The 14,792-nt window shown below is 40.1% G+C and overlaps 1 protein-coding gene and 1 long non-coding RNA gene across 2 annotated transcripts in view; one reads left to right on the top strand and one right to left on the bottom strand.

Annotated features, from left to right (window-relative positions):
* LOC126915173 (uncharacterized) overlaps positions 1-14,792 on the bottom strand; it is a 51,855-nt gene that overhangs the window by 9,148 nt on the left and 27,915 nt on the right. The window lies entirely within an intron of this gene.
* The window catches only part of LOC126915088 (uncharacterized), a 29,659-nt gene continuing 21,499 nt past the window's right edge, over positions 6,633-14,792 (top strand). The window contains exon 1 of the mRNA XM_050719469.1: positions 6,633-7,669. Within this exon, the coding sequence (XP_050575426.1) occupies positions 6,867-7,669 (803 nt within the window). The 5' untranslated portion in view covers positions 6,633-6,866. The remainder of the gene's footprint in view (positions 7,670-14,792) is intronic.

The following is a 14,792-nucleotide window of genomic DNA, read 5'->3' as shown; positions in this document are numbered from 1 at the left end:
ATAAGTATTGGAACATTTGAACTTTCCTGCGCAATAATTTATCAACTAACAATATCAATGAACTAACAAATTGCGAGTTTATAATTTTTCAAGTCCGCGACGAACTGAATAATCAAACTTGATCTCCAATTTGTAACATTTGTGCACATCGTTTGTTTTATTACCGAGCTTATTTGCTATTACGAAAGAGAATTCCTTAGAGTCGATAGTTTGCGATTCGTAATTTGTAAAATTTCACTGATAATATTAATCCTTTATAGTCAGTCTTTATAGTCTGAGATTTATTTATTTATAGTCTAAGGTTTTATATGAGACAATATTCTCGAAATATTTTCATAATTTCCTAACGATTTACAGGTTTATTTACGGTTTATTTAATTCTTTCTACTTGTATATGGTGTATAGGTAATAGTTCGATAATATTAATTATCGTAAAATAGATATTATACATTTTCCAAAATTAAGATGTTACGAAATATTTATCAAACATTAATCGTTAGTGGATTCTGTCATCGGCGTTTACGCTGGATTGTAAATAACAAGTCAACTTTGCGATTGCTATATCGAAAACAGAAATATGCATTTCGACGTGCAGAAAGTGTCGATCATTTTTCATATTCGTTGCGTATATTCTCGCAAGAATTTCATTGTGTTCGACTGGAGCGTGGAACCGGTCGGGCTGCCAAAAGAAAATACGTGCAAACGATGATTAATGGGCGAACATTCGATGACACGATATCGAAACTTATCGCTCGATCTTCGCACGGACGAAAGAACAGTACACAGATCGTGAAGTTAAACTTTTGGCCTTACCACGCGTTCCTTTGGTATCGTTGTATGGCGCAGATTTCATACGTTTCTAATACAGATTTTGAAAGTGACGACGTTATTACTTGAGCAATTAATGTGATGTCTTTTACGAAAAATCCGCAGAAGCGAGTACCGTTGAATGACTGTATTGCGTTTCTGAACGAAGTATCAATATGTAAGATCGTTTAAATCACATTTGCTTTTTAGGGCATTTGTGATATAAACGATGTTTGTCTCTGCTAACGCATTAGTGTACAATTTTAGGTATTATTCGATTTCACTTTCTTGTTTTTATTACCAGTGTGAGTATTTTTAGCATCGCTGGTCATTAAGCGAACGAAATTCTTAGAAATTTCAGCAGGTTCAAATTCAATGATTTCCACGATAGGCACAGAATATTTCTTTGTACAACCGAGACTGATTGAAATCTATTTTATAAATTATGTAAAACGTTTAATATCATTTGTAGCGTTTCCTATTCACCAAATAAATCACGAAATATCTTGCAATCCATCTGCAATAGTTTAAGGTGTCAACGTAGTGATCATTCAGATAGATATCAGCAACGTTTTACCACATCAAGACTTGCTATCTATCATTTAGTCGCAATTCTATTTCATCACTTTCATTTTCCAGCGTGTATAATTCTTCCGAACAATTTTATTCGACAACCTAAATACCCAAACACATCGAAAACATTCATACTCGCCAATTACTAAATCATCCATCATAGTGAAAGCAGTAAGCTCGGTGCAGGACTCTCTTGCGCGATAATTTACCAATCGTCTTTGCATTGATACTATTAGTAAAATTTTACAGTTCGCGAGTCACAAGTTACCAATGTCGATAAATTCTTTGTTATAACACGTTCGTAACAAGACAAAGATTCGTGAGTGAATTTTAAAAGTCATAGAAATATCTTGATCGTTCTATCCGCTGGAAAATTGTAAAAATTAGGAAAAATTGTTTGTGCAATAGGATCGTATAACGTACAATCGTCACTTCTCAATTCGCTAATTCTGAAATTATTACACAGGATGGTTCAGGTAGTCAAATTCCCTCGGTTGCACCGCTGTCTCGAAAATTCCTCTGGTAATGCCACGGGACGAAACCTGCTCCCGCGAGAAGCCAACAGGCATCGATGATTACATCTTCCCAGGAAGTCGATTTGCATTGCAGATCCATGGAAAAGGGAGTCCGAGCTGCCGGTCGTAGAGGATCGTCGCCGTCGCCGAAATGGCGCAATGAAGATGGATGAAAACGTTCGAGCGAATGGAAATGTCGCACGGTGGAATATTATAATGTCACACTGTGATTTATCGTTGGATTTGCTGCCGTGTTTTGTGTCTCGTGCTCGTAATGGCCAATAACGCGACGATGATGCGCGCAATTATCTCGCCGTTGCTCGTACGCCGCTTCCGAAGACAAGCACCGGGATACGAACAAAAAGACGGACAGACCTCGCCGCGGTCGCAGCACCACTGACCTTGGTCTCGACCACGTCGATCCGGTGCAGAAATTGCGCCTGGATCCCTTTCGCGTGTGCACTTTCGGATCCGAATTGCTCGACTAAATTGCGCACCAGTCATCGATGCTTCATACGCCGTCGGCGAAACCCTTTCGGGGATATGCAAGAAACGAATTACACCGTGCGAGTTGATTTTTTATATTATTTTCGTGATTGGTAGAATTTTAGAAGGATAATTTCAAAGGTGATTTTCACATAGCGGTTTAAGAACCGAATTGATGTATCGAAGCACTGAGAAACAGGCAATAGAATAATACGTGAAAATGGGTAAGTGCAACGTTATTAGAGTAAAAAATTTAAGTAATAAATATCGCGTAAAGTTAGAGCGAGAAAGTTAGGCGAGTCAGAGGCAGGAAAAGTTTTCACGGTGTAAAGAAGATGAAATATTATAGCGTTAGAAGTATTTCAATTTCTTCGAACTTCGTAAAATTGTGCAATTTATATCTTTCTAAGATCGTACAACTTATATAGGTATATCCACTCGGTACGAAGCTGCAAATTAAAAATAAAAAAAATTTTATGAAAGGAGCTCTCATAATAATTCGCGTGAACTTGGTGTAAAGTTCGTTAAATACGAGATTTTTCTTCCAGCTCTTAACAACGTTTATCTCCCCTAAGCGCAACTATCCACGTAAGAAATCGCTCGAGACTCCTGATATCGTAACAGTTTTAACCACTTTATTTGACCTCTAGCCCCGCCAATAAGGATAAAACTCAGAGAGCAACTTAAACAAGATTGACTTAATAGGTTTACAATTAAGAAAGTTCCAACTCGTCTGAAAACTTCTTGACCTAATACTTCCAGGAACACATTATCTGTGAAACGATATTAAAAAGCCTCGTTCTATCTTCCCGCTAAACCTAACCCCTCGTACCATATCAATCAACCCTAACAGCCTGAAACCTTAAAAAGAAATTTCGTTATCAAACATCTAATTATTTTTCCCCCTCTATACCTCCAATATTTCCTCCAGTCGTGAGACATCGTCGTGAGATTCAACGATATTACAAGCTTCACACATCACGTTGCAATATTTTCGGTCGTTCATGAAAGGCTCGTACGTATACAGCTCGTTGGACACCAATTTTCGACGAGCAACATTCCGATCGTTATACGCGGTCAACGTTGCACCGACATTGAACCAGTGCAATGCTGCAATGCAGGTGGACCAGCCGGTGCAGCTGGAAGATGCGTAGGCAGTTGGAGGCTGCAGCCACTGTCTACCGCAAATCTCTCGCGGCTCCCGCAGATGTTATCTTTACCGCAAGATATCCAACGATTCTGTCTCCCTTTATGCATGAGCTAGCTCGCAAGAAATCATCTCGCTCGTATGGAATAGGAGGAGACGGAGACGAAGAAGCGGGCTGGGCGGAGAGTCACAGGGACAACGAGGATATAGAGAGGCCCAGTAGGGATAGAAGAAAAGCAGAATGCCGTTTCACAACCCTTTGTTCCGTGAATGCCGGATGCCCGGGCGTTGGATTATTTTTCTCACGGTGAATAATTCATCCTGACAAATGGGACGGGTGCGCGCGACCCGTCGTGGCTCAGCGTTCTGCTCGTTTTTCTAATCCGCTTTTTGTAACGTATCAATTCGAGTATTACATCGAATGGCCGAGGATCGTGGCCACGAGGAGTCGCGTTAAATTTCAACGCGCGCTAGTGCAGCATTGTTAGAAATGACTCTTTGAGAATGGTTCTTTAACAGGTAGCGTGTTTGTAATCTTCAGGGTGATTGAATCCTTTTCGGTCGTAATTTAAGTCCTGATTATATTTTACCGGGATCTTCTAGGTTGAATTTTTGCGTTGAAATGGTAGACGATTATTCGATACTTGAAAGTTTTCTTTTATGGCGAGTTTTTGGCAACTGAAATCTTTTTACTCGTAATTGTTTTCAGGTGTTTTTACGTTGGAGTTTGTTTGCTATATTATTTTTACGTATTAAACTAGCACAAGGTTGCGTTTGTATTATTTAAAAGCAATTCAATTATTCGACGATTTAATCTGAAATCTTTTGGAAATTTCTAGTAAAAATACCGAAGAAATATTACACATATTTGCGAATTACATTTACATTGATCAGTATAACAGCAGAAAATTCCCTAATAGACAGAAATGAAATTGAATTCCGCAGTTTAACGTCAAAACCAATTTCGCAAGGACGGCCATGAATCACGGCAGTTTCAAGCAGTTTGTCTCTAATCTCCGATTTCAATTTCATCGAGAGACAGGCGAATGTACAATACTGCGGGCTAATTTAAATCAAGTTCGCGGGAAATGTTTGATCAATGAAATAAAAGTTTGATTGCGATCAGGCAACGTTTGCACCGAGAAAAAACGATTTAACAATCTTTTCTACCTAATAAACTATTTTCTGTCGATAATCCGTTGCTCTTTTCACAGAAACCTTAATAACAGAGATATCGTATCGTTTCGAATGCGAAAACGAAAAATGTTAAAGTTGTTGAAGTTGTTCTCATCCAGATCTTCCACTTTTGGTAACGATGATTTCATATTTCTCTTTGTAAGAATCTCAATGTCATATCGTGATATTTTTGTAGTATAAATCATCCTTTTAATCTTCCATATATTATGGAAGTAATGTATGTATGTAATGTTCCCAAACGTGACTGTATAATTAATTAAGAAATTCTGTCGATTAAAGAGAAATAAACAGGTATTTACAAATTCGAAAACTAATTAAAAAAGCTTCAACGGTATTCGGTACTTGATTTAAGAAATACATCACCTTACATGCGTATGGAGCTTTGCTCGCAGTTAATTAATACGTGCTTAATTTTTGTCATTTAAACAATCCACTCCCTAAACAAAATATTCCGCATAAATACGAATATGCTGTATCGTCATCAGAAAATAATATGTACGATATTATTTTCAATGCTTGTCTCATTTTTGGTCGAAAAACGTACTTCCGAACACTTCCTACCCAAAATAAAAAAGTTACCTAATTCTACTAATAAATCTAATAGCTAGAAAAAATCGCAAAGAAGCACACAACACAAATTCAGAACCAAAAAAAGTTGCAAAACATTCCCGTCTCCAACCATACACAGGTACGCGGACGTAGAAGCAGGTAAAAGAGATTAACAGGTAAGAGATTGAAAGCTAGACAATGGCCCAGCGTGCTCGACATTAAATCACTGGTAATTACGAGCAGCGCCACGGGCATTGTCTCCTATGTGCGCCACATTATCAGGCATCTATTCATTACGGCGGCGTAATTGCGCGTGTAAACGCGATGCCGCGAGCACACGCGTCCATCTTATTACTTTCAGTTCCTTTATTATCCAGATACAAAAATCGATCGGGATGACACACGTCGGTCGCACGATGTGGCCGCCGGATCGCTCGCTTTTCCTCGCACCCGTAATTTTCTAGCGTACACGTGTTCGGTCGCGCTGCCATGGTTCCAGAGGAACGCGTGACTCACGACCTACATTCGTCCCGCGTGACACCTTTTGCACGCACGCCTTTAACATTTATTGCTCGTAAATAGAGAAACTCCTGGTCTCCGCGTTCTTCGGATCTCGAAATCGATTCGCGACTCGGCAACGATGCAATAAACGCTCGCGAAACCCGATCGTTCGATTCTCTTTCCCTCTGCTTCGATTTTTGCTTTTCCAGGAAATTGCAGTTGGAGGAAATTGTTGATTTATTGGACGGTTGAAATAACAAGATTGCGTAGATGAGTTTCGAGCCGACAAAGGTTTAGACACGATAGCTTCGACGCGGCGTCGATTGCACGCGATGTAGGATTTCTACACGGGAATAAGAAAAGTACACTAGCGTTTAAAAGTATTTCAATGCTTATACGTTTCTTATAAATTTATTGTAAATTTATCATAAATGTATAGATCGGAAAATAAGAAACGTATTAAAAATATAAGCGTTACAAATTCCTTTTTTTAACTCCGACGATTTTATATTTAAAATTTCTTAAACGCGGCATACATACTTCAACTTTCATAGTCACGCCAACAATTTCTGATATTTTGTAAATTACCAAGACCCGTCGTACTATGCAACAAAGCACGAAGTAGACGTTCCAAGCGAGTCGTGCAATCTTCAGCAACCCGAAAGCAACAGTAAATTCTAACCACATCCACGGAAATATCTTCGTAGCGCTTTCTCACCATTAGCAAATTCCTACCATTCTACATTCGCTACACCCTGTATGTAATATGTATATTACAATGATCGTGGCAACTTAAAAAATCCAAGGCATGAATCAACAAAGAGGAACGAGGAAAAAATTCCATCGCGACAAGCGTACCCTTCGAGTTTCGCAATCGGTTCAGCCGGTCGTCCCATCTATCCCAAGGAACAAACAACGCGCACCATTGTGTCTCTATCCTACTGAGCGTTCTTGTCGAACGCGTGCAAGGATATGTAGGTGGTTAACTGAGCGGTTGGCGGTGTATCAGGAGAACAGACAGGTAGAAAGGGAGCGGAACAAAGCGGAACGAAGAAAGAGGTCTAAGCGAGCAAACAAGAAAGGAAGGAGAGATGGGTGCGAGAGAGGACGAGGGGCGGAACGAGGAAACGAAGAGAAAGAGAGAAAGAAAGAAGGATGGTGGGGTTGGTACGAGCGACTCAAGCACGTGGAGCCTACTCCGTGTGTCTCGTTCAGTAGTGCTCTCGGTTGCCTTCGAACGATTTCGCACCGGATGTCCATCGAGCTTGTTCGACGTATCCAGCGCAGCACCTTCGGTCAAACGTAAAAAAATCGATCAAAATCATCGAGAATGTGACCCGTTCGTCGTGACTATTACTCACACCAGACATCGCCAACGTAATCGAAGATCGAAGGCTGGTTTAGCGATGGCTTTCGTACCGAAAATTCTTCTGACGTGTGCTTTCTTTATTTTACCGACCGCCATCGCCTCGATCGAACACACGGCCAACGATCATCGCGACTTTACCAATCACAGACTCACCTGGCCGGTCTGGCCGTACCACGAGAAATTCACACGATCTCGACACGAACACGACGATAGGAGTTTCCAACAACAGGGTACCGTCAACAATTGGATTCGCAACGATCTGTTCGAAAGAAGCAGCTCGACAATCGCACCACTGCAAACAACCGCGAGTGGGGTCAGACATCGCGTGGAGCAACGCGTTTACGAGCAACGAACCTCGAAACCGGAGAAATTCAGCGCTGTCGCGGTTGCCGACTACACCGGCACCAGAGCCATCGCTTACGCCGGTTATCACAACAATCATCGTCACCAGCCGAGGGAAGTGGTCACACAGGGCTACCAGCATCACACGACCACTCCGGCTACTTATACCAGGCATCATCCTGGGTGAGTGAGGTCTTTGGAACTTTGCTTTTAGGCTTTTACGAGTGGTCTCGGTAGCTTGGTGGATTTACAAAAATGGCTTCATTTGTCTCATACTTGTCACTGTCGGTTGACAATTGCGTTGTATACTACGTTACTTCGTATCGTTTCAACCGTAATCTTGCGTGAACTTTAACATCCATAGGAGCAAATATGGGTAAGGAAGATCGCAGGTTTGTTCAATAAAGACGAGTACAAACCTAAATTCTTGAAATCTAAATTCCATTTCAAAATTAGAAATACGATAAGGTGCGAAGAGACGATGTTACTTGCGATTCTATATCAAGTCCAAATTCTTTTTAAAAGATACGTCGTTCGAATAAATTGTTTTTTATTTACTATAAATCTTAAATCTGCTTTATTATCGTATCATAGTCACAAACATAAAGAGTCACTTCTTCGAGTCATATCTAAAGTATAAATATCTGTTTTATGCAAACAAGCTGTAAGAGTTTTTTTTATACATTGATACACGACTAAAACAGCGAACGCAAATATCACTGCAAGAGATTTACGATTGGAGTTTAATTATTTTGCACCGTTATTCAATCCATCGACGCTAATAACAAACGGTTCATTCGAGATATCTTTTCTTTACGTCGTAACGTAACGATGTTCCAGTGATTTATAAGATCAAAAGAATCTCGCATCCAATCTATACACCGATAACGCATCGAACCATCATTTTTCATTCGCCTACTCGATAAAGCAAATTAAAAATTGAAAATTACAAATCAAGCGTTCGAATGTATCTGCGAGAACATCTTTACGATCACAAGTGCCTTTTGCTACTCTATATCTCTTCGTCATCCAGTTGGTCAATTTATCGAGATGTGTGTTGCATTCGCATTAAGAGTAAATTACGTTTCATTTATACCCATAAAAATTAGAAAACCGCTCTGTCCTCGCGCAATTAAGGTAAACATGTAGGTATTCGCGATTTACCGTTTCTCGATGCGGCGAAACAAGTATTTTTCTGTATTTCCTTCTGCTTCTGTGCTAAAACAGGATTAACTTGACGAATACGGATGTAAATCGAAGTCAACATCGGCCGTATGCGAGCCGTTCTTCGGACAGCGAATACCAAACAGGACGGGAAGCACATTTCATCGAATTGCGCAATAAAATGTCTGGCGTACCCCATTGTGTCGGGCGAAACTAAAGTTACGCGTAAACGGTGCGTTAAATTTCCCGGCAACGTCAACCGATCGAAGGAGATCAATTTTCTCGGTCGAACCACCCACTTCCTGCTTGGAGAGGCCGACTTCACCCACCTTTTCGGCATAAAACGGAACGTTTCGCGGTATATCGCCACCCTCGAGCCTGCGAACGTAGGTGTCTTGCGTCGCAAGTCGAGCCAACGAAGAGAATCGAAGCTAAATTCGAGCGGAAAACTTTACGATCTACCGGACAAAGCGCAACTCACGCGTTTAAATGAGTCGACGAGCGCGGTTAGCCGCGCGCGTCATGGAATTACTTCGCAGAACGATAATTTATGGTGCCAGTCCATAATCTTTCTCAGAGTTTTAACGCACGACTGTTCTGCTCCGGACTTTCATTTCGATTTTTAATCGTTTGCGAATTCAATCAATCATTTGCCCTTTTTTTATTTCGAAACGTGTAATTTTGTGTTCGGTTAATTTGGTGTTGAGAATTGAAGATGGTAGAGAGGCGATAGATATAGCGTGGCAAGGTAGAGTTATTCGAATCAGCTAAGCTTCAACCTTAGAATAATAATCTTTGTCGCTTGTCGTGTGTCGTTATCGGTCATTGATATAACAACGAAAGAATGAGAAAATATCGTGTATTTTAGATTCATCGAAAAGAGACGTAAAAAGACAAAACGCTTATCTCGACCTAAATATCCTACTGGTTTATCTTATACGGTACCTATACATATGTATTTTATCAATTTATAGTGGCTAAAAAGTATTAAAATTTGTTTGGCGAGGAAGAGGCAGCAGGGATTACTTTGACAAAGTTGCAACTGTTGCAAAGTTAAATGCTAGGTGTTTTATCTACAGTTTCCACCTTAAATATCTCCACCATGATTCACCCAAGAGATTATTTCTACGGTTGAAGGTTACACGGTTTTGAACGCTCTCGCGCGAGAGTGGGCGATTTTTTACTGTGCTTATCTGTTTGGTGGGAGCAACGGGATAACATTCGTTTCCTTGCTGAAAATATTGCTATAGCTCCTGGCAAATAAATAATTTTGCCAGCGTACGCTACACGCGAATAAAATACTCGCAGCCGTTCTAAAATATTCAATATACAAAGAACCGTGTTATTTTCGAGAAAAAGTCCAAGTTACCTTATCACTGTCACTGAAAAATAAATATGACAAAATATTATCCCGCGCCCGTGAAACCTACTAGCAATTGTATAACAGTCGGTTGAAAAATTTCCTTCGAAGTAAACTATGAATATTCGATAGAGCAGAAAATAGGGCAAATATTTTTCGTACATGACAGAAGGATATAAGTATGCAGTCATACGAATGTGTGGAGATAACTTTACATGGGAAACTAGTATAACAGGCTGATATAACGTATTAACAGAACGTCGAAGGCAAATAGGACGATACGACTGTCGATAACTATTTCCCAAAAATAAAATTCTTTTTCACAGAGTATCTGAATTCTAAAACTAAAAGCGCAAAATTTATTCCAACGCTTGGAAGCGAAAGTTTCAACAGTTACATGTTATACATACGTTCGTGTACATTTCTATATTTTCGCTTTCGTTGGCAATCACAAAATCGGCCGCAATGATTTGAATCTCCCGTTAAAACGATCGGTAATCTCATTGGGCGGGACGTTTAATTAATCGGCCGATTAATTATCTCGCGCGTAACGCGTTCCTCTGTCACGTGCAATTATTAGGATTGTTGGTGCGCGACGACGGCGGTTCCCCTTTGGCCGGCCTTAAAGGTTTCCGCATGATAATATTGCTTTCGCGCCGCTTCGAGCGAAACCGAGGGACGCCAATTAAGTCGCGCGATTGCTCGTGCATAACGGCGACGATACAGACCCGCGGTTCGCGACGATACTCGCCGGTGGGAAACGACCATCGACGATGGTGAACGTGAGACCTCTATCTCGTTGATGATAATCGACCGCAACGGGTCGCTACTCACGAGTCTGTGTTTTGCACAGAAATAGAAGAAAGATTTTGCCCTGAATGTCGATAGCCCGGCTATTAACATCATTAGCGTTGCGTCAATGGAACTACAACGTCGAGTTTTTAGTAAATTAAAAGGTGGTTAATGGGGAAATGCACGCGTTGCAGCGGGTGATTTACTGGTCACGATCTCGATGGTTCTTTTTGAGGTCAGCGCGAAAGTGGTTTAGCGTACGCCTCGGTTTACGGGGAACTGGTGCAACTTCGTCGACCGAATTAGCGATCAAAGCGACATGGATGGATTTTTGTTGCGGGCGTGGCAAGGTGATTTGTTCAAGCTTTTAAAAATTTGAGATTCGAAATATCAGGACGTTGAAATATCGATGGAACGAAGTATTCATCGCGTTAGAATGTTGATGCAATAAGGTACTCGTTACGTTATGCTAGGCACGTGTTACACCGTGTTAAAATATGCATAGGATGAAATTTCACCTATGACAGCCTCTAAGGGTTAAGGTACAGAGGAAAGTTCTGTGTATCTATCAGGTGCAAGTAAAATTTACGATATTTACTGAATATTGATTTGAGAGCTTAAAGAGGAAAGCGTAGTACTTGCAATGTTGGCGCAACGTTTCGTAAGAGGAAAGCAGTTCGTTCGATCCTTTGGTGTACTGAATATTTGATCGATAGAAAGTTTCAGGTGTAGCTAAAAGGCCTTTTTGGCAAACATAGATTTTACGCTATTTGCTAAATATTGATGTGGTAATTTAAAGGGAAAATCACGATATTTGAAATGTTATGAACAAGGTTTTATACTGTCAAAATAGTTTGATATTGTTAAATATTTGATTACATAAAGTTATCGGATGAAATGTTCATAGAAAAGTTTCTCGATGAGTAATTGATAATATTTTCGAAATATTGATTTGTAAGATCGAATGAAAAAGGTGAGATTTTATGGTCGGAACGTGCTGTAACGAAGTCGGCTCTCTTCTGGAGAAACGATATATTCAAATTGCCACTTAAGGTGCAGTTGATTCTTGAAAGTGTTTGATGAGAATTAACCATATTAGGCAATATGTAATCGCAAACAGTTTCCTTAAGGATTAAATAAAGAAAATTGTGTACGTGCCGTGGCCTATTAAATAAATGAACAGCGATATTCTGAAAACTACAGGTTTTTAAAAAAAGTGCAAGATATGGGCCTTACGATGCCAAGTACGTTATTGTGCTTAATAAAAGACTCGCTACCTTACATGTACAGAGAGATATTACAAGAAAAGAAATACAAGAAAGCTTTATAGCTTTATAGAAGTTCAGAAACCTACTTCCTATGTTCTATACTCGAACTATAAATTACCGTGACTTATATCGATTAAAATTATTTATAACAACGAGCGGTTTAATTTCACCGTGTTATATATACCACATTTATGAAGCTTCAACGCTTACTATCATTAAAGGTCACGATCTGGAAGTAAAAGATAAAGGCAACGTGAGAATGCATTCTACTTTTGAGGGACAAACCTACTAATTATTAAGACTGATTTTATGGAATTGATTTAAATATTCCCTGTGATAAAAGTATCGCGATGACGATGTTATAATATCGTAACACGTTTGCCTCCAAAAAATGTTATATTCGAACGTGTGCTGGCGAATCGCTACCGCCTCTCGGAATGTAATTTCGCAACACAACTCGGATGATCTCTCATCGTTTCAATGACTGAGGCGATGGGCCGCGGGCGTGTTCGCGATACATTTGGTTGCACGTGAACGCGGCCACTTTTGTCCGTGCGAAACAAAGCTCTCCTTGCACGCAAACTGAAAGAAACGGCGCGACGCATCGACGAGATCGCTCGTTATTATTTAACCTGAATGCGATAATTTAGCTCGTGCCTACTGTTCGCTCGTTCTTTCCTTTTATTCTATGCGCCGATCGAATTACCCAGATACAAGGCCGGACAGAGTAGCGAAACACTCGCAAACCTGTCGCACGAGGCCGACGAAAAGTCGTCTCGTCAACACGAGCAACGAATAACGCGTCTCGAACGATCGATCGGTCGTCATCGTCCCAAAATTTTTTATCGCCATCGCGGCAATAATGACACTTAAAATGCGATCTAGACGGCGACGGTAGCCCGATCAAGAATACAGAAGCGGAATTCGAGGTCGGTTACATTGATCTGGCGACAAACTCGAGTCGATAGGCGCGCGCGGGGCTTCGACGTGTTTCAGCTACTGTTTTCATGGACTTGTGCAGCCATCGTTTTCGATTGGGTTGCTGACGATTTCCATGGTAATGGAAATCACGGGATGAAGGATATAGAAAAAAAATGAGCACCTTTGCCGTTCTTTAGCCAACAGCCAAGTATCTCGTCGACTCTAATCGTTTAAACGTCTCCTTGTTTTTTCTTCCTCTTTGTAGTCGCTTTAAATTAAGGAAGAGCCTGATTATATGGGTGTAAATTTAGAAAAGAGCATATAAAGTAATAAGCTGGAGATAGCGGGCCCAATAAAATATTCATCGATAAGAAAACGAATGCAGCAAGTACCGTGGTTAATCGTTTATCCGAAATTGAATTTTCTTTTCAAAAGTGTATTGCCCTGTTGAATAACTGATTGGACGTTGGAACAGTTTAAACAGGCGAACGATATGCGTCAGAACATCCTCCTCAAATGGGTCTACTAATCTTTTATAAAACTATCGTTCGTCCCTTTGGTCATTTTACACGTGTGATCGACGGACGTCGATAAGAAGAAGCACGAATAACGAATATACGAACAGTTCCAAGTACATCTCAGATAATAATCCTGCCATGTCACATCGTGGAACGCTTGGTGCGTAGTCGTTTACATTGTTTATTATCCATCGTCTGTTGCGTTGTCGTTGGTCTAAGGTTTAACAGATCGGTCGATTGACAAATGGACGGTGTCCGTGTGGAAATAGACGCAACTGTTACGTTCACGTTGTTGTCAAACGACAGGCACATTCGTTTTGTCGCTCGAATCGAAACCGTTCTTCTGCAACGCAATTACCATTTTCCGATACTGTACACCGTGACGAGAAAAAACACTGGACACGCTTTAAAAAGAATCTTCCGCAGCTTTATATGCTGTCGAGTCACTATCATCCTTGCAGGCACGATAATACGGCTTCACGGCGTGTTATCATATGTCAAAGCAAAAAAAAATTGATAGCAGAAATTATTTGAAAATAATATTTGAAACGACGAGAGAAAAAATTTTCTAAAATTATGGAAAATAATTGTTGCAATTATAAATTGCTAGTAAATTATATAAAAATTTCTATTAATATAATAAAAATATCTTTTTTCTTCCATTATTTATAGTCGCATCGATCGCTTTCATGGGTTATTAGCAACGCAGGAGAGTAGACAATTACGATTATAGACAATTTAGAACGTTTTAGATAATTTAGCTGTTCTTATATCGATTTATGATCTTTTGAATTGTCCTTTATAGCGGGTTTCATATTGCAACGTTGTCTATAAGGAGAGTTTCTTGCATCGTAGGATCAGGTGTTCTTATCTTAAAGTGGCGTTGCATAAGTCGAATACAATGTAGAAAAGACAACTTCAATTCTGATTTACCGAAAGAATAAATCATAAACTACAAGACAGAAAAGACACTGGTAAAAACAGTTTGAAAGATAACTATCAATTAGGAAGTTGTTACATTGACTCAGAATTAAGAGGGACGTTAAAAACGCCATAGTAGTATATACCATAGTGACACTAAACTCAGTACCATATCTAGCTCTATAAACATTGTAATAGCGCTTTAGAAGTAATATGCTACAAATGGGCTTAAACGAAAAAACACACCTAACACCAGAGTACGACGTTAATGTCTGACTGCTTGCATTCGTCGCGTATATCCGCGCCTTTTGCAATTTCATAATCGTTACACCGCAATCGGCGCTGCCACATTCCCGTCGTAG

This window comes from Bombus affinis, chromosome 4 (genome assembly GCF_024516045.1).
Source record: "Bombus affinis isolate iyBomAffi1 chromosome 4, iyBomAffi1.2, whole genome shotgun sequence".
NCBI classification, from domain to species: Eukaryota; Metazoa; Arthropoda; class Insecta; order Hymenoptera; family Apidae; genus Bombus; species Bombus affinis.
The sequence above is the reverse complement of the archived record's forward strand: the minus strand, read 5'-3'. Positions and strand labels throughout refer to the sequence as shown.